This window comes from Sardina pilchardus, chromosome 2 (assembly GCF_963854185.1).
Source record: "Sardina pilchardus chromosome 2, fSarPil1.1, whole genome shotgun sequence".
In the NCBI taxonomy this organism is placed as follows: domain Eukaryota; kingdom Metazoa; phylum Chordata; class Actinopteri; order Clupeiformes; family Clupeidae; genus Sardina; species Sardina pilchardus.
In genome coordinates, this window is record NC_084995.1 from 8,243,332 (window position 1) to 8,264,620 (window position 21,289).

At 47.0% G+C, this 21,289-nt stretch overlaps 1 protein-coding gene across 1 annotated transcript in view; it reads right to left on the reverse strand.

Annotated features, from left to right (window-relative positions):
- Positions 1–21,289, reverse strand: part of epha4b (eph receptor A4b) — a 113,455-nt gene that overhangs the window by 15,537 nt on the left and 76,629 nt on the right. Inside the window, exons 8-11 of the mRNA XM_062553630.1 lie at positions 21,184–21,289; positions 7,442–7,509; positions 6,917–7,042; positions 5,693–5,878 (exon numbers count right to left, since the gene is read on the reverse strand). The exon at positions 21,184–21,289 is cut by the window's right edge and continues 3 nt beyond it. Of these exons, the coding sequence (XP_062409614.1) occupies positions 5,693–5,878; positions 6,917–7,042; positions 7,442–7,509; positions 21,184–21,289 (486 nt within the window). The remainder of the gene's footprint in view (positions 1–5,692; positions 5,879–6,916; positions 7,043–7,441; positions 7,510–21,183) is intronic.

Sequence of the window (21,289 nt, forward strand, 5' to 3'; positions counted from 1 at the left end):
GGAGGCATAGTCCATGCGCTGTATGTATGGATCACATACGGTGTATATAATATCTTGCGTACTGTATGGCTGGTCCGTAGCTGAGGGGCCTGACATAATGTAAATGCCACGGTCATTGGCTCTGTCTGCTGTATTCATTAAGAGTCCCTGGAAGTAGCTTCCCTCTGTTAAAAACTTGTCGGAATAATAGAGCCGTTTCTTGGTATTGGAGGTCACATTCAATCCGGCTGAAAGGAGCTCTTTTCACGGCTCGTCTCTTGTCGTGTCTGAGCAAGCAGCGCTATCTCCAAAATGTGTTTCCACGTCCTCCTCTTCCTGGAGGATTAGCGCAAGAAGGAGGCATTCATTTTTAATGACTGATTTTTTAAAGAACATGCGTGTGCTGTGTAGAAGCATACATCTGTTGCCAGCTCAATAGGCAAGAAATGCCACAGAAGCAGAGAAAGATGTGATCAAACAGCCTGAATGTGTCAGTGTGTGTGTGTAAGACGCTGTGAGGATCCTCTGTTTAAATAGAGATTCACTTCAGAAGCTTTCCTAACAGGAGTCTGTACAGCCAGCATACTTACCTTACCCAAAACCATCAAACAGGAAGAAAAGCCTGGCATTACTCTCTCTACAGGAAACTGAGTTTATTGAGGCATACTTCTGTGCGCTCTACAGTAATACAATACCCATTTCCATGTCAAGTATACTCTAGATATAGGTAAAGGATTATACTACAGTGTAGAACATGCTTATATGAAGTAGAAGATCTCTATGAATGCTGTACAGCATGTGTTCTTCTGTTGGTGTTTGGTGATGTGTTCTTATTGATATGTTAAATTATATCATATTACTATACATCTATTATAATTCATCACATTACGTTGATACTGTTGTACACAATGTATATGTCACTGTGACTCTAATTTCGGTGAAGTAATTCCATGTCTGTTATGCCATTAGCCATTTTGTCCATGACTAGCTGAATGCTGCTGCCAACAGTACAGACTAGTGATTTTGAAACCCCTTGTGTGTGTATGTGTGTGTGTGCACGCGCGCACGCACCAACGTGTTTGTGTCCACGTGTGTGTCTGAAACGAAGCCCATTCCTGAGAGTGACATTCTCATTCTCACCTCCCAGAGTCACACCATTACCAAGCGCACCTCTGAGCCTCTACCAATCCCCCTCTCTCTGTCTGAGCCTCTACCAATCCCCCTCTCTCTGTCTGTTCCGCTCCGTCCAGCCTAGTTCATTTGCAGAGCGATGACCCATCCTCCAGATAGACTATTGATTTCTACGCTAGGTGTTAAAGTGCTCGGCAGGAAATAGTAATTTTGTGCAAAACACGTTGTGTTTCTACCGCTTGGCTCTCCTTTAGCACTTGTTAAAGCTAAAAAGAAAAGAAGCTTCTCTGTCTCGTACGATTCCTTCTGTTTTTCATTTGAGGCTGAGAGAAGATCAAAATGTGCCTAACTGCATGCCATGAACGTGAAAAAAGTATTGAGCAGACTTATGATGTGTTGCCTTTGTTCCGTTTTTTTCCCTTATACAACTACAGACCACAAGAACAAAAGGACAGAACATCACTTAAAACCAGCGTCTTATCGATGTTATCGATGTTATCTTATCTTATTAATGGCTTTTTAACCGAAACACATAACCTATTTAGCAGTGGGCCCCTATCCATATGGGCTGCTGGTGGTGATACGTCAGGTTAGGAGACACTAAGTTGCTAATCGAGCACAGACGGCTAGCGCAGACGTTCCGAGCCTTCCCGCATTCCAAGTCGCGCATTCCGAGAGCCAAATCCCATTGTTCTTCAAAGAGTGGGTTTCACAGATAATGAAACGCTTCTGAAAATAGATCCTGGAATTAAATGAATCACTTTCTCTTTCTCGGAGGAGAAATGCTTTCGATGCTGGCGGATGATAGGTCTGGCCAAATTGAATGTGAACAGATTAGCTGATTGTTTGCCACACAAAAGGCTGGAGATGAGTGAGATAGGACGAGTGTGGCTCTTCTCCTCTTCCTCTCTGGCTGTGAGCGAGGGAAGACAGGAGTGGCTCTCGATGGCCTCCCTCTCTCCGGCGGTCCTCATCAGCATAACAATGAGGGCAATCAGAGCCTGCTGAGGCAGTTTAAATATTATTCTGATGACTTGCATGCTGATTGGAGCTTTATGCTTGAAGTGGCATGCCAATGTACATATGCAGTACGTGCGCACACACCACACATATGCATTGCACATATTCACACATATGCACACAGACAGACACACACACACACCTTCCGCTACCACGCTTGTTCACACATAAGCCCCCCCCCCCCCAAACACACACACACACACACACACATACAGATACACACAGACATGCAAACAGACCTCAGACCAGACTTCCTCTGACATTTGGAAGCATAAATATGCACACATCCACAGACATACACCAACATCCCCCTAAAACACACACACACACACACACACACACACACACACACACACACACACACACAAACATACACACACACATTATGCCATCATGCTCTGCTACTACATAAAACATTGCAACAAAAGGTCCAAGTTAGTGTGTTTGGATGAGAGCCCTGTTTCCTGACTGAATGATCTGGTGAAAGGGGACGTCCGTGGAGGACTAGATCAGACTGTTTGTGATGCTGGCTTCCCCACTCCGGGCTAAACTCAGGGCTTGCACCCGCCTCTTCCCCCTCCTCACACTCACACATGCCTCCCTTTCTTCCTCTGCCAGCCCAAGGCTGCCTCTGAGGTCAAACAGGCTCAGATGGTGTCTGTAAGTGTGTGTGTGTGTACTGTATGTGTGTGTGTGTGTGTGTGTGTGTGTGAGGGTGTTATAATCACCATTGTGAAACTGCCTGGTTTGGGGTAAATGCATATTGATTTGAAAGTAAGATGGGGGTGGAATATATGTGTTTGAGTCTGTGTGTGTGTGTGTGTGTGGAGGTGGTAGAGGGTACCCCCTCTCTTCTCTCCAGAGGGTACCCTACAGGGAGCACAGCTAGACTCCTTGAACACACACACACACACACAAACACACACACACATCTCCACCCCCGTTCCGGCCCCACAGGCTGGAGGTGCTATTGAGTGGCCTCCTCACCTTTCACCCCCGTGGGCAGTGACATCTTCTGGGCTGCCATGTGTGAAATGAGCCCTCCCCTCCACCCTGTGCATCTGCGTGGGCTGGCTTGGGCTCTGCGCTCCCAATGCACCTTGCCCCCATGTCTGTCTCAGAGACCCCCCCCCCAACACACACACACACACACACACACACACACACACACACACACACACACACACACACACACACAGACACACACACACACACACACACACACACACACACACACACAGACACACACACACACACACACACACACACACACACACACACACACACACACACACACGCACACACGCATTTCTTCTCCTATGCTTTCCGTTTTTCTTCTCTTGCCCTAAGCATCTCTCAAGTGTGTGCATATGTGAATGCTTTATTCTGAACAGAAAAAAATATATTGTATTTTATTTCAGGGTTCATTTTAAGTGAAATGTAAAATTCAACGACTCTTCTCTGACTTCCCCTGACAAAGAAAAAATTATTTCCATGACCTACTACAGTATATAATCAATAGTACAATATACCGACAAAGATTTCAGAGCAGCTGTGTAGCGCTTTAGAATCTTTTACTTTTTTTAGAGCTGGAAATGGGATTGAAAAAAAAAAACAAAGTAGGGCTAACCACAACCACTCAAGCCAGCAGTAATGGATCAAGTTAACTGGATGAACACCAATGCTGTGTGGAAATATATTTGTATTAATGTGCTTTTGCTAGTAAACTTTAAACTGCTACAACAAAATTCCCAGACTTTGCCTCAAAAATTATTTGCCTCATAAAATGATGACTATCCATGTGTGGAATGGACTTAATTAAAATTCCATGTTATTTCAGAAATTCGGTGACCTGTGGGAACCCTGTTATCTACCATCACCGTATTCTGACCACAACTGCAATCTCAGTCTAGTTTCACCATCACAGAAACATACATCTATGCCATAACTACCACCTCACCCGTACTCTTCAGTAAATCTCAGTGGATAATCTGGAGGCAAAAATCAAATCAAATCAAATAAAAGACACAAGAGAAGTACAAATAAAGTGGAATCAGTCATTCAGCACATTAGCATGTGGTGCCCAGGAGAGAGCCCCTCACCCTGGGCCTGACTGTGTGTGATGTGAGGAGCGGGTTGTAGCATCGCACCGCTCCACCACGGCTCAGTCCACAGCACCCCGGAGAACCGGAGTAGAACATTTGCTGCTCTCTGAGTCACTGTTTAATTCTATTTGATGGTGTGTACTTTAAAAAAATAAAATAAAATAATAAAAAAAAAGAAGTATAAAGTTTGACTAGCCTCGTGGAGCGTGCCCTGGGTATTTGCATTGCACATTAAAACTCTCCGCCAATACTGAGAGCGGGGCAATTAGGAGGCATCTGCCTTTCCTGAAATGCAAAGCAAACTTGAGTCACTCCATTAATAGTTCTGCAAACCGTAGAACGCCCCAGCCAACAAAAGGTCAGGATTAGCATTTGGCATCAGAGAAAGGGAGGGAAATCAGTAAGAATGAATGCGGAATGTTCTGGGAGTTTAATGCGTTTAATAAGGATGCTGTTGAATATTTATGGCGCTAAAAACACATCCAATTAACAATTTAAACCATTAATATTCATTGGGCCTTACATATGCATATGACTTTTGTTCCGTGACATAGGTAGCGTTAGCGCAGGGTGAACAACGAGGCTCTAGTGGCTGGTTAAGGACCCTGTCAGACAGAAGTCGGTGTGTGTGTGTGTGTGTGTGTGTGTGTGTAGGTGTGTGTGTGCGCGCACATATGTGTCTGAGAAGAGCGAATCTTCTACTTATGCCCAAACCCGTATAGCTAATGCAGAAGATAAGGCAGCAGACGCGGCGCATTGCGATTGTGTGTTGGGGGGGATTTAAGGGGAGAGACGAGAGAGCCGGCGTGTGGCTCTGCACTAATCAGCGTCTAATCACGTCTGAGCAGCCTCTCACAGTCTACCTCGCCGCGTGTTTGCAAATGGGCTTCTGGAAGATACATGGATAAGCACCAATGAAAAAAGAAAACAAAGACAAGAGCTGAATGAAGAAGAAAAGATAGAAAAATGAGCAGAAGGAGTAGATAAAGAACTACGAGGGCCTAGACTAACAAATGACCCTAAACAGACGATAATCACTTTATGTAAATGTAGTGCGTATGTCTTGCTGTTCAGATCTAATTTCAAACCCTGTCCTAAAATAACCCCCGCAGGTAACCACTCATCAAACATTTGCTCTACACCAGATCACAACCGTGGCCCATTCACACTGCCTCTGATCTGCCCTGATAGAAGTCCACAGATTAATCACCAATGCTGGACAAAGCACCTCCACATTGATCAGAGAGGCCATTCTTCTCAGGGCGCCACAGGGGAGCTGATGCTGCCACTAAATTAGAACATGTGCCTACAGATTGTTTTAGGTAGGTGTCCCAAAATGATGTCATTGTTTCACGTCCAGTCTTTCATTTCTCTCCTTTTGAACGGAGATCGTCTCAAAGGTATTTCATATCAGGACACTCAAAAATACGGAGTGCGAGGCTGACCATTACACTTACATCTGGTGACCACGCCCTCCAGGCGGATGATGTTGGGGTGGTCGAACTGGCCCATGATGCTGGCCTCGGACAGGAAGTCCCGCCTCTGCTTCTCTGAGTAGCCTGCCTTCAGGCTCTTGATGGCCACGTAGATCTCCCGCTTACTGGGCAGCTTGAGCCGGCCGCTGCACACCTCACCAAACTCCCCTGCAAAACAGCACAGCAGGCCAGCACGAGGGTCAGCTAGAGAAGCACTGAAGTCTGACAACACATACATTTAATATTGACATTTAATGGTTAATATCAAAGATGAGAATTGCCACGTACACAGTCTTAACTGCCAAACAAAATGACATAACACTGTACATACTGTAACTGATAACAATGCAAGGTCAAGCTCAGTAGGAGCATTCTGAATACAATGTGAACAGGAATGATGCTTTGCGCAGACAAAGGCAGGCGATAATCCAGCACATGAGCTAACTGCTGTACTAGCTGCTTCACCTTGTGTGTTATGTGGAGACAGCGGAGACTGAACTAGCGAGACGAGAGGTCTGACCATTTGAGGTCGCCAGCAAAGGCATGTCTCACAGCTCTGGTCTGTAGGACCCACTCCTACTTGAGGCTTTTCACACCATTTCAACAGGAAGAAGGGGCAGCACACTCACACACAACACTCTTCTGCTCTTAGTCATAATTAACACCAAGAGTAGAGGAGCGGAGAGAGGGAGAGAGAGAGATAGAGTGAAAGAGAGAGAGAGGGGGAACAGAGAGAGCAGAGAAGGGACAAGGGGAAGAGAAGAGAGTATGAGAGAGAGAGGGAAAATGAACTGAGTGGGCCTCTCAGAGAGAATAGAAGTCTTTGATGGTCTATAATTACCACTAAAACAAAAGCATGGGCTTTTTAGTGATAAATGAGCTCTCGTTGAAAAGAGATCTGCTCCTAAAAGCTCTTTTCACAGACTGGAGCACAGACAGAGAGAGAGAGAGAGAGAGAGAGAGATAGAGAGAGAGAGAGAGGGAGAGAGAGAGAGAGTGTAAGACAGAGAGAAAGAGAGGGAGGGAGAGAGAGAAAGAGAGAGAGATGGCAGGCAGTCTCTCTACTAAGTGCTCAGCGCTGTTGAAGTGCAGGAATAGATCTTGAGTCATCGATTAAATGAGCACACGCAACAGCAAGGGGTTAACTGTCTCAGGCTCTCGTGTGATGACGCGCTGGCTGCGGTGAGCCATGCACCAGTAGCTGACCTGCGCCGATGACTCGCTCGATGCGGATGCTGGACGCCTCGATCTCCTTGGCAAAGTCCCGCACCGCCTGGTTGGGGTCCTCGTATGTGTGGGGGTGGATGTAGGTGCGGCTGCCAGGGAGTTTTACTGTATGAACAGCACAAAAACACGCAGGTTAAACACTGCACACACACACACACACACACACACAAAAGTGTTATACAGCTCTGGAAACAATCATCCTACAATTGCTGAATGACATTCAAATGAGTTAACAAGGTCATATTCAAATTTGCAGTGGTCACTTCATTTTTTCCAGAGCTGTTTGTGTGTGTGTGTGAGTGTGTGTGTGTCTATATATATATATATATATATATGCTATACTATATGTATAGTAGTATCACTTATGAATACAAATATTCCCATAAATGATTGCTATTGCTTCCAGATTGTTCTCTAAGGCTGGAGAGGGGCCTAATGGCGAGTGTTGTGTGTGCTGTACTGGTGTGCTGTGGTGTGCTGTGCTGTGCTGATGAAGGCCTGTACCTCTTCCGTGCTGAAACTGCATCTTCTCCTCGTCCGGGTCCTGCTTGGCTTTGATGTAGCCACAGTGTCTGAGGAGGAGGCCAGAGAAGGCAGACGAGTGAGATAATAAGCAAACTTGCACGGCAAACTCCACACGCTCACTTGCACTTCTCCAAGGCTACCATGGACTTTTCATTTATTTGGATTTATTTCAGAGTTTTACACTGGGGCTGACTTGCTGAAGCACATTAAAAGTGTATGTGTATGGCTGTAGGGTATGTATGTGTGTGTGTAAGTGTTGTCTGTGTGCTGTGTGTCTGTCTGTTTGAGAGGGAGGGAAGTGTGTGTGTGTGTGTGTGTGCGTGTGTAAGTTTGTGTTTGGCACAGGTTCAGTAAAAGGCTTCATTCTCAGCTCTGGTTCACATCTGGGAGCAGTCTCTGTGGACACATTACACCACCTAAAAATACGTGCCTGCCCGCTTCCCTCGCTCTTCCTATCCCCTTCTCCTCCCTTCCCACTCCCTCCTTCCCTCCTTCCCTCCCTCTCCCCGCTCTCTCCCTATCCATTCTACCTTTCCCCCCTCTCTCTGTATTCCGCTCTCTCTCTACTTGCGCCTATCTTTCTACCTTTCTCTCCACCCATCTTTTCTCCCCCTCTCTCTCCCTCCCTCTCTTCCTCTCTTTGGCCTGGGGCATTATCTGTGAGTACAACTCACAATCACGCTAATTGATTTCCCTGTGCACAGCAGCTCCTTCAAAGAAACACAGCCGGCTCTTTCTGCGGACTTCATTAGCGGCTCTCCACTATAAACCCAGCAGAGAAGAGAGAATAAAAAAATCACACCCGTGCTTCTTCCACTAAAACATACTACATGTGTGGAGGGTGACGGAGAGAGACGTGTACATGCGTTCAAGAGCGCACGTCTGGATTTCCTCCTTTCCTATAGCCCTCAGGGAGAAGTGGCTCTAGCATTCCCTCACTATAACACCATTAGAACATGCTGGACTACATCCACTGCAGACACAGTTCCTGTTGCTCTCACTAAAGTATGCCAGAGTACATTTGTAGACAGACAGATAGAGATGTCTCCTCTCTCTCTCTCTGTGTGTGCGTATGTGTCTGTCCAAGAGCTCAACACAAGGGGGGAAAGGAGGGCCTCCCTTACTCAGTAGATCACATCATCTCTGTACACCCAGATCTATTTCAATCCTTAACCACAAATCCAGTTAAGACAGAGGAAGAACCACAACACCAACTAGAATACTAGACTTGACTCCATCAAGTCACTACAGAGCACAAGGCATACTCACTGGTAAGTGCTTTTCATGAAGTATTGGTAAGTAATTCAAATTCATATCATGCAACAAAGGAGTATGCTTCACTGGCTGGCTGCTTAGTAGTAGCAGGTACAGAACACAGTACACAGTACACTGCAAGGAGTGCCCTCCTAATGATGCTAGTAACAAGCACTTTTGAGTAGTAAGCTATGTTGCTGCTGAACAGGATGCTGGCCAGCAGCTTTGGTCCACCCTCACTGTAGGATGAACCTCGTCGCTGCCCGACTCTGTGTCCTGGCATCATAGGCTGTGCCAGGCCTATGCCAACTGTGCCACCAGCTCTGGGTGGCAGAGCCCTGCAGCACACGGAGCCGTGCGTGGCAGTCGTCTTTCCTCACGCACCCGTTTGATGCTAATTTTGCCTGGCTCCTCCAAACTGGAGCCTGACACAGTGTAAACAGCACTAATTGGCAGCACTGATTAAAATCCCCCTGCTGTGGATGTGTGTGTGTGTGTGTGTGTGTGTGTGTGTGTGTGTGTGTGTGTGTGTGTGTGTGTGTGTGAGTTGGGTGTGAGTGAGAGTCGGGAGCGGAATGAAGATTAAAAAATGGCATTCATAATGGAAACAACCGACCTGCTCCTTTGCTTTGCTTGCTACACCGTGTTATGAGTAACATGGAACAGTTTTGCTGCAAGTGTGTTTGTGTGTCTGTGTGTGTGTGTGTGTGTGTGTGTGTGTGTGTGTGTGTGTGTATGTGTGTGTGTGTGTGTGTGTGTGTGTGTGTGTGTGTGTGTGTGTGTGTGTGTGTGTGTGTGTGTGTGTGTGTGTGTGTGTGTGTGTGTGTGTGTGTGTGTGTGTGTGTGTGTGCGCGTGTGTGTGCACATTTAAAAGTATGTGCAAATCCCATGCATATACTGTACAAGTAAAACAGAATATAAGTAAAATTAAATGGTTATGGCTGTGATATTTGACCCTTTTGTCAGAGGTGACTTGTGTTCTATGAACACTACACTAGCTCAAAATAATAGTTTTAAATAAAGTTGAAGAGCTAGCATTAAGCACAATAATATGGGTGTACTGTATAGAGACATTTTTCATTCCACTTCTCACCCTTTGTACGCACACACACACACACACACACACACACATACTGTATGCACCCACACACACACACACACACACAAAGAGGTGTGAAGTGGACAATACACGTTCAACACCACGAGTCTTACACAAATTCAAGCAACGCAAATCTATATCTGCTAACAGATGGGGGTGGCAATTCTCCATTCCTCAAAACAATGTGTGTGAGTGTTTCTTAAAGCTTATCTGCAGGATTTCTATCTCTCGCTGGGCAGTTTTGGCATTATGTTTTTTGTGCTGAGGCACTGGAAAGAAGGCATGACGAATAGAACCCCTCTGTCGGCAGTCATCTCCCTACCAATCTCTCTGGCAGGCTCGGGGAGCCATCTAATGAGAAAAAGAGCATCTGTATTGACAAAGTGTCTGGCCGCTGCACAGAACAAAGCAAGAGGCATTATGGCGCTGCAGATTTCCAATCTCCGCACGCTTCTGCACAAATGACGGCCTCCTGCTGCAACGCCGCCATCCACGGCTACAGCAGCAGCAGCAGCAGCAGCGGCGGTCCAGGAGCCCAGTGGAAATGAATGGCTCTCCCTCTATACTCCCCCCCCCCCCCAAGTCTTTTCTCCTCTCTGTGCTCGTTCGACACTGCAGCTGTGTGTGTGTGCATGTGTGTGTGTGTATGTGTGTGTGTGTGTGTGTGTGCCAACAGGGGCCTGATGCTGCAGCTTACACATTCACTTGCATTGACTGAGAGCCGCAAAGGGAGATGGGGTGGGGTCTGTGTCCCTACAATTTTCTTGTTCTCTCTCTCTCTCTCTCTCTCTCTTTCTCTCTCTCTCTCTCGCGCTATCACTCCCCCCATCCAATCTCTGACTCACTCTCTCTCTCTTTCTCTCTCTCTCTCTTCAGAATTAACATATCATTGTGCAGTGTCTTTCTCCCTAACTCCAGCTATGCAACTCAAGATGTATTTTTCCTCCATCTGCTAATAGGCTCTCTGAGGCCAGTTCAATCTAGCCATGTATCTCCTCATCTCATTTCTTTTTTTCTCTCTCTCTCTCTCTCTCTCTCTCTATCCTTTATTTCCCCTCTCCTCGTGCCTCTCACTGTATCTATCGCTCTTTTTTGCCTTCTTTATCTCTCTCTCTCTGTCACTATATCAGCAAACATGCATTTAAAGATCTTGGTCCTGGCACATTTGGAAAGCATGCATGCTGATTTTGCTGACAGAGAACTTTCTCTCCTCCTCTGTGCTGTGATATTTTCTCCACTTTTTTGAGAGGATGTGAGAATCTGGCATGTGGCACGCTAAGAACATTAAAGTGAAGGCGAGATGAAGAGATAAAGCAAGAAAGAGAGAGAGAGAGAGAACGATAGAGAGAATTGAGAAAGAAAGAGAGAGAGAGAGAAGAGGAGGGGGATGCTACAAGCTCTAAGAGCTGACTCAGGTGTCCTTGTCTCCAGTATCTACGGATGGAACTCGACCGAGAAACACTTCTTTAAAAAACTGTTTAGGATCAATGCCAGAAGCAGACATAAGAGAGGGAGGGAGAGAGAGACAGACTGAGGGAGAGAGAGAGGGAAACTGACAGAGGTAGACAGAGAGCTGGAGATCAAACACTAGGGCAAACTTTTCCTGGGCTAAAGGGTCAAGAAGGGATTGATGTATTGTAGAGAAAGTGAAAAAATATGAGTTGATATATCTGGAGCTGACGCAGATCTCTGTATATATGCACAGTGAGGAACCTTTGAAACAAAACGTCACGCATAAAAGCACCGAACATTCTTCTCACTCTTCCCTCACTCTTCTTCTCTCTCTCTCTCTCTCTCTTTCACCGACGCTGCGGAGATCAAAGATCTGATGGAAGGAGAGAGAGAGGAGAAAAAAAAAACAGAAATGACGGTGCAGCCTCGGCAGAGAGGCAGAGAGAGAGAGAGAGAGAGAGAGAGAGAGAGCGAGAGAGCGAGAGAGGCAGAGAGAGAGATAGAGCTAAAGAGCCTCTGAATAAATGACGTGCTAAAGCAGGCCATATCATTCACTGTATTTTATATGACAAGCAGCCTTTTACGGCACCCATAAAGGCACACAGACCAGAGGAAGGAAGGAATTGATATAGTGATGGCGCTCCTGAAGCTTCCATAGGGGGTGGACAGAAGAGGCGTGGGCCTCAGGTCAAGCGTCCACAACGCTGCCCCCTCCGCTCCACTCAACCCTGGCATGACCCTCCGCACGGTCTCCCCTCTTCTGCCAACACCCTCACCCCCCCTCTCTCTGTTAAGACACCTCCTCCTGGCCAACTGTCAGACGCTGTCAGCGGAATTAAAAGAGGAAGAAACAGCTCAAGTGTCCTATATCTGCCTCCACTCCAATCTCCTGGGAAGGACATCGAACTTTAACGCGGCCAGCAGCACTGCACGACTTCATCTTCATGGACAAGAGACTGCTTTGTGGAGTGAATAGGTCACGTGGTTAATCGCACATCGCTATAGACGGGCCGAGTTACAGCTTTAGCATGGAGGGATAATATAGTCCTAAACTGACACTTTATGAGTGGTGAGGACATGGCTTGCACCGAGCAGAGAAGTCACCAAAGGTGAACCGGAGGAAATGTGCAACGCTATTTCCGCCAGTAACGTTTAATTGCCCGTTTTGATTACCCTGTGTTTCCTGCGCTCTTAAAATGGGACGTGGCCGACCTTTGCCTTCTCAGTTGGCAGTAAACGAGTGACCTTGAGATAACAGTGTGCTCTGTTCCCTGACTAAACAAAACAGCAGCCACTTAAGCTGATGCTGATGGCCTCTCCTTTCCAATGTGTAGTATCAGGTAACAGCAAGCACACAGAAAACAGCTATGCATCACACTACACAGAGAGGAACTACTAGCAGTAGTAGTAGTAGTAGTAGTAGCAGCAGTAGTTGACCACCCCAGAACTGGATGAATAATTTCTAATTACCAAAAGCTATAATATTCCTATAAGGTACTAAGAGGTGAACATCTGTGTAAATTCAGGCTTCACTCATATACAGCATATATATAATATAATATATATTTTAATCACTTAAATCAATTACAAATTGGTCAAGTTGCACAGAAATGAACCATCAGGCAGCAGCATACTAATACTGTGCATGTGTATTTAGCTGTCAGCACAGCCGATAATACTGAAGAAAAACAGGCTCATCAGTGGCTCCTGATGAATTCATTAGTAGGGAGAGTGACTGGGAGAGAAACACAGAGAGCTAAATGGACAATATGGATATGCACGACATGAGCAGGCAGACTAATGTAGATCATCAGGAAGAGAAAGATAGAAATCAACATATGGCAGACGGAGGAGAGAGAGAGAGAGAGAGAGAGAGAGAGAGAGAGAGAGAGAGAGAGAGAGAGTCCATGCCACAGTGGAGGCGGTAGCAATACACAGAAATGACAGTAGCCGTCTATCTATAGAAAATACAGAGTGTATCAGTGTATTTCCTTGGGCACAATGCTTTGGTCATGCTAGGATCTCTTTCATTATCATGGAAGTGTGTGTGTGTGTGTGTGTGTGTGTGTGTGTGTGTGTGTGTGTGTGTGTGTGCTATGCAGATATCAGATGATATCTAATCATCTCCGCTGCTGTGTCACACCCAGTCCTAATGGGCTGGAGAGAGAGAGAGAGCTGGAGAATGGAGGCTCCTCTGCCCGGCTTTAATCAGCAAAAGTGGGCCTTCAGATTAATGGCAATCAGCGAATCACTTGCATCTGAGGAAAAATATGTGCGTAAAAGAAACATAAGGCTCTAACCCATGGAATATGAGGGGAGGGGATGCTATCATGTGTTCCACTTGTCTTTCATTTTTTATCTCTCTCTTTTTAGTCTCTTTCTCGCTCTCTCCATCTCTCTCTCTCTCGTATTGCTCCAATAGGTCTCTCTATCTGAGCGAGCTTGGCGAGTGCCCAAGGTCTGGCGACTGCTTTAAAAAAGATTTACTCTGGTTCCAGTAATTATGAAGAGGACGGGCATGATTGAATGGAGATATCGAATGAATTTTGCACACATGGCCATTCAAAGGTGCGGGGGAAACATTTAATTTGGAAACCATTCATTATGGTAATTGAAGATGCACCGCGAAAAGAAGGTTACCGATAATGTCTGTTTCGCCATGGCTTTTCCCCCCTCGTTTTTTTTTTTATCTGTTTTGCTCAATGCAGTCATCCTTTGCAAATTAATTAAGCCGGCTGCACGAGGCTCATCTGGCGATGGCATCCACCCCTTGCACTGGAGGGTACCGGGGCAATAAAAAGCTCATTTGCTAAACGGCCCAGTGCACAAACACAGCCGGAGTCACCTCAAGGAAATAGGGATGCAAGGATGGTCGTGGCCACCTCCTTCTCCTTGCCTCAAAATGGCTGAGCTTTGATGACAGCTAAGCACCCACGGTAGAAATTAATAGCTTTTCTAATGGATTAAAATGGCCGTGCCGTAAAGGAATGAGCCACACTTTGGGGGGCTTTGAGTCTCAGATGCGTGAACGGGCGCTAATAGAAAAAATATATTTTTCATTGACATTACGTTTCACGAGCGGCCATAATTCACCGCTTCAGTGTGTGCGGAGTGTCAGATCCACGGACCGAAGGCAACTTTGCTCTCTCGGAGGAGACGATAAGGACAAAAAAAGAAAGCGGAGGGGAAGAGAAGCGAGGGGGGCGGCGGGGGAGGGACAGTGCCCGTGCTAAGAAAAATAACTCCATCAATTCTCTTAAGCTCTGCTTCCATCGCACAAGCCAATCAGACTAAAGGATCTATGCAGCCATAAGCGCGTAACTTTTCCCGGGTGCCGTGGGGGGAAGTGGGGGCTGACAGCAGGCACTTTGCTCTCTCCGCTTGTTTGTTCTTTTTTTCTCCCTTTCTGCCGACTAAGCACTGTTCCTCGATGGGCCAATGCCCCCGGGGCTAAAAAAAGGGCTGGCTTCGATTCCCTACCAACGTTCACCATATAATGACAATTATAACACATTAGGCCGCACACACACACACACACACACACACACACACAGCAGACACACACACAGCATTGCCAATAGGCTTCCATTAGCTCAGTGCAGGTGATGGCTCACTTGATCACATTAAGAGAGAGGCTAAAAACCCATTAACCAATTAGCGTTATCGCCACAGAGCACCACGCCAGGACCCATCTCGTGTGTCCGCGAGCAGTGAGCACATCACACTTTTAGATTGGAGTAGAAACCACCTGCGGACCCCAAGCTATCACAGTGGGCTACTGTTACTGCTTTCAAACACACACACACACACACACACACACACACACACACACACACACACACACACACACCAACACAAAGGCCCTTAAGCAGCCAAGTAGAGATGATGAACATTTGGCATGCAATCGTCATTATCACTTTTGTGCAATGCCTGGGAATGTTCCGTTCACATTAGTACTTTGGAGACTCAAGTCTGCACAGATGCACAGGGCTTTTGGCAGGAGAGGAAGGTAATAGGGTGGTGTATTTGTGTGTGTGTCTGTGTCTGTGTCTGTGTCTGTGTGTGTGTGGGTGTGTGTTTGTGTGTGTGTGCACGTGTGTGTGTGTGTGTGCGTGTACGTATGTGTGTGTGTGGTGTGGTGTGACGGTGTGAGAGGCACGAGCTTGGCCAGCACAAATGCTACCAAATCAGCATTAGCTGCATTGTTGCCAGGCAAGGAGGCCAAGAGGGGGGGAGGCAATCAGGAGGAAGTCTCACATACTCCATTTGGAGAATTGCAACTAAGGGAGGAGCAGAGAGAGATGAGCCATGGGTGTTGGTGCTTCATGTCTGAGAGGAGAGGAGAGGAGAGGAGAGGAGAGGAGAGAGGAGAGGACAGAACAGAGGAGAGAGGAGTCACAGCTCACCACTGACAGGAAGTGAGAACAGAGGCGACCATATTCCTACTTCATTTGGGAGAGGACAAGAGGGGAGAGGAGAGGAGTCGATTGTACTGACACTTCATTTCTGAGAGCAGAGGAGGAGAGGAGAGGAGGGAGAGGAGAGGAGAGGAGAGGAGAGGAGAGGAGAGGAGAGGAGAGGAGAGGAGGGAGAGGAGAGGAGAGGAGAGGAGAGGAGAGGAGAGGAGAGGAGAGGAGAGGAGGGAGAGGAGAGGAGAGGAGAGGAGTCACCAGCACTGGCACCTAATTCAGCTGTGCTGTGCTGTGTTGTGTTGTGCTATACTGTGCTGTGCTGTGCTGTGCTATGCTGTGCATAAATGGTGTGACAAAAGATTGCAAGATTTTATCTGCTTTTGATGATTTACAGTTCAGACCATAATGCCTCCCCAGAGAAAGGCATATAAATTGTGTACACACACACACACACACACACACACACACACACACACAGAGAGAGACACAGACACGGACACTTCGCTCAGGGCCACGTCTATCACAGAGAGAGCCAGGCTATCAGCTATCAGCATTTTCTGCATGGAAACGTATGGGTAGAATAAGCTAACACGTCCCAGCCTTAACCAAATATTGGAGTCTCTGGGCCAGATCTGGGCCAAGTCAGTCCCAGAATCAGCTGGTGTTTGAGCTCCCATCCCGGTTCCTGCCCGCAGTAATGAGAACAGACACTATGGCAGTTCTAACAGCGTGTTCCTCATGTTCGACGGAAGAATCTGCCGACTCCTGTCTGTGTTTCTGCGTTGTACATTCTAGCTCCTACTCATTAACTTTTAAGGATCACTCAAGGCCACTAACAGATGCTCTGTGCGAACAGAACGGAAAGAGAGAGAGAGAGAGAGAGAGAGAGAGAGAGAGAGAGAGGGAGAGAAAGAAAGAGAGAGGGAGAGAGAGAGAAAGAATGTGAGAAAGGGAGAAGGAGAGAGAGAGGGAATGAGAAACATCCGGTGATGACAAAGAGGGTTTTTCTTCTGCTTATTAGCCAGTCTGCTGACTCTCCCTGAACATTTCATCTGCGATTACACAGACGTTTCAATCTTCACTGCGCTCGCATTGGGCGCAGACAAGGACACAGCTGACATTTCCGAATGGCAGAATTGTCGTAAAGCATGGGATCCTTATTCCACTGTGAGCAAACAAAACATTCCTGACAAATTTCTTGAGGACGTAACATTCTCGTTTAAATACCATGCCTGCCTGTCTGGTGCCTGAGTCAAATGGGTCTCGTGGAGTCTTCGGTGTTTTTTTTCCCGATTCTTATCCAAGCCAGACACTGACCCACCAGAAGTGGACAAGGCCAACGGAGCTGAACGCTCACACTAGCCGTCCTTGAGGAGCCTAACAAAGGATCAAATCTCTGAGTAGATAGCAAGAACAAAAAAGGCAAATCAGTCTCTGAAACCTCTTACTATAAGTCCACTCAGAGCTTTGCAAACTTCCTCTCTTTAAAACAGGGGCAACACAAAGAGTCCAGCATGCTTCTGGCAGGCCAGGCACTGGTGAGCAGATTGGCGAGTCCATCAAAGGCCTGTCACAGGACTCCGGTGCTGCGGAATACCACTCATTAGCAATGGACTGGCATATTTTAATTGCTTCTTGGGGGGGAAAGAGAAGGAAAGGGAAAAAACGGGAACAAGAAAAAGGATTGTGGAAAAGCGCTCGATGAGTGCGGTTGACCATCTGCTGATTTTAGCGCTTGCCAATAGCGGCGCATTGTTCTACCTGCTGGACTGCCAACTCCGCCCGCCTGTGGACACCACGGACAGATTTAAACGGCACGCATACACGCCCATGATGGAGCCCGTTAGCTGGCGCGGCCGAGTGCTTTGCGCAGGGGGGCTATCTGGGCGTATTTTCGTCCTGACCGCTTTTATTGCCAATAATGAACAATGGATGCTTTTAGATGGTGAGCGTGAGCACCATATATGTGCAATTTATTGCCATCGCTGGTGGCATGTTGAGTAAATAACATGATCCGCTACTGCATTAATTAACTGTCTATCTGAGCACAAGGCAGCCTTTATCGGAGCATCCATTACTCTTCCTGCCATATCCAACGGGGCTTCTGCAGTGCCTACTGAGTGCTGCTGTCTCTGCCCCACCTCATATCACAAAGGCATGTGATAGAATATTCCTGTCCTATCCCACTAGCTAAGCATGGAGATGAAGGGTGAGGATGTAACAACCTAATGCAAATAGCTCTAGGTGGAAATCTTCAGAGGAACAAGGAAGCCGCAAGGGATCTCAATTTCTCTCCGACTGCCCGATCACGACGCTCAGCTGAGGGAGAACGGGACTGAGAGGAGAGGTCAGGAAAGGTCAGCGGGGCCGTGCGTCAGATCAGCAACCGAATTATCCACCGAAAGACACGCACAACGAGAGAGGAAAAAACACAGCCTGCGGAGAAATAAGAACTCTGCTCGTTTCACGAAAAACAAGATGTCAAGAAAAGTAAACTAACCTAAATTCTCCTGCTTCTATGAAGCATGTCTTTGTTCTGTGCTCTCTCTCTCTCTCTCTCGCTCACTTGTGGGGAAGAAAGGCGGGGAGAGGAGAGGAGGGGAGAGGAGAGGAGGGGAGATGAGGAGAAGGTGTGGGACAGGAGGCGAGGGCTTGGCAGGAACGTGCTCTAATCTTTTATGTAAGACAAGGTAACGCAAATCCCCATATGGTGAACGTGCCGGAGTTTTCACAGCTCAGCTCCCGGAAAACCGTGCCGAACGCGCAGCAGGGAGCCAGACTCCCACCCTGGAGATTTGGGCGTCTCGGGTACAATTACAGCGAGAGGAGGAGCAGGGAGAGAGCAGAGCAGACACAGAGAAGGGCAACAAAGATGCTCAAATAATAGGGACAAGAAAAGGGAAATTGAGGGAGGGTGTGAGAGAGAGGCAGGATGTTGGTTGGGGGGTGGGGGGGGTGGGGAGGGGTATGGTTTGTGTGAAATAAGTATCTAGTAAACCAAGCGCCCATCTAATTTGAGATTCCCTCTGATTCTTCAAAGCCAAGCCTGTGAGTAGGCTGTACTGTGGTGAAATTGTAGCTAAGAGCGCAATCTCGCTATCTTCCATCTGCTCCAACTTGTTCCAGTTTCTACAACTCTCCCTCTCTCTCTCTCCCTCTCTCTCTCTCTCCATCACTCTCTCATGGCTGGCCATGTTGAGCACTCTGTATGGTTCTTTCTATCATTTATTTCCTCTTATCCATCTCTTTCCGTATTTCCTCGCTCTCAAGTACTGTCTTTGATCTACAATCACCATACAGCTATATGGAGTCAAAAACCCACTGAAGCTTGGTATCAAACACACACACACACACACACACACACACACACACACACACACACACACACACACACATACCCACACCCACACCCACACACACACACACTGAGGTGTCCAACAGAGCATACACATATGGAGGACTATTTGACATTGAAGTGGTGCCACACACACACACACACACACACACACACACGCACACACACTATGCCCTCTCTCCTTTGCTCTTTGATTAGACCCCGACCCAAGGTGTCCTGGTCCCTGAGTCTCACCCCTCTCACCCAGGCCTGTGTCTAACAGCTCTCCTCCCCACCTTTCCCATTAGGCCTGACGCAGGGGCTAAGTGAAAAACTAGCGCCGGCTAATTCATGGAGATGTATCGACGGACCTGTAAAAGCTGGTTAGCACCTAGCGTGTCTGGCACTTCTCCAGTGCACTGCTGTAATTGCCTTCCTCTGGAGATGTCAATGTGCCGCTGCGCGTCTCTCTCCCACTCGCCGCTAATGAGTACGAGGATTCACACGCACAAGGGTGGCAGGCACCGATCAGGTCACTGTGTGCGTGAGTGTGTGTGTGTGTGTGTGTGTGTGTACGTGTGTGTGTATGTGTGTAAGGGCCAATCCCATTTCTCATTTCTCTACTCCTTGCCTCTCTCTGAAACAGAGTGGGTGAAAACACCCCCCTTGGATATGAGACACCATTCCTATACCCTTACATGTCATCAGAAGTTGTCGCTAGCTGCTACGTAGTAGATGCAGTGAGTGTCTATCACAACAAACTTCCAAGATGCCATCAGCAGCCGTATACATTAATGTCAGACGAGTGATAAAAAAGTTCAGCAAATGTCATGGTGTGCTGTGAAGTCACGGGGTATCATGGAAATGGAACTATGTAGACATGCACAACTACTGTGCAAATTAGCTTTAATGATGTGACGCTATCGTTTGCAAACTTACTGAAAACTTATTTCAACTTTTCGAAAACTTCCCTATGAAGAGCAGGCCCTTAAACATATGGCCACAAGATTGATTGTAACATAACACAATCTGATTGGTGCTGGAATGATGATTCTCTTGGCTTGCTTGTGCTGCAATGTCGCCCATGGGCATGGTGTGTGCTAAGACCTTTCTCATGCACCTTCGTTTGAAGTGTGAGGGGCTCTGCGTACCCACTACACCACCCCTCCACCCACAAGAGAGCCAGGATAACCCAACCCCTGACGTGAACACACAAAATGGAAGGGTAAGGTAAAGGAGGAGGGCTAAGGGGTAGAAATATTATTTGGATTTTGGACAAGAAAGAAGCTGACAAAGAGTCAACAACAATGTTCACAATGCTGCTATACTGGCTGCAGCATGTTTGAGTCGAGGGGCAGCAGGTGGCATTGTATTGTCGTAGGAACATTCATCCCTTGCCTTACAGCAATGCAATGTGTGACTGTGTGTGTGTGTGTGTGTGTGGGTGGGTGTGTGTGTGTGTGTGTGCTTCTGTGTGCAGGCTTCATGTGTGCTTGCGTGCATGCGACAAATGTGTGTGCCTGCCTGGCTGATTAGATCCCGGGCAGGTCAATAGTGAACAGGGCACTCAGGCTGATAGGCAATCACCTCTGGTCAATACTAATGGTGTTAGGGACTACAATACAGCCCTGGGCCAGCAAGCCACCGCCATTTCATTCAGTCAGGCCTCATCATACAAACATCATTTTACAGCCACAGTAAACAAGCCTGGTAAACCCCCCACCCCCCCCATAGAGGAACAGCACATAAACACTGATATACCTGGAGCCCTGGACATGCTTAAATGCTGTCAGATCTGTCATCATATCACCATAGGCCACTACTGGTCTCGTCCTTCAGAGCTCTGGGCTCATGGGGCGTAAATCAGGACATTCTACAGTCCACATTTTTTTAGCTGAGAGAATGTGCACATTGCCAACATTTAATTATTTATGAAGCAATACCACACAGACAAACTTTTGTTATAAAAGCCAGATACTTCTCATTCTGACTTGTATGCTTTCTTTTAGTGGAGTTCTATTAGACATAATTGAGCTTCGCCATGTCCCAACAGGCAAAATCTCAAATAATTGGAAATAAAGAGAAAGAAGGCAAGCAGGGAAGAAAAAAATGAAAGAAAAAAATAAATGAAATAAACATTTAAGAGAATATTTCTTAGAGCGAGCTTCACCTCCCACTCACGACAAAACAGGCCACCAGGAAGATGAGAAGCACGATCCCCCCAGCGATAGACACAGCCAGGATGGTGGACTGGTTAGGGTCTCCAATGGCCAGCA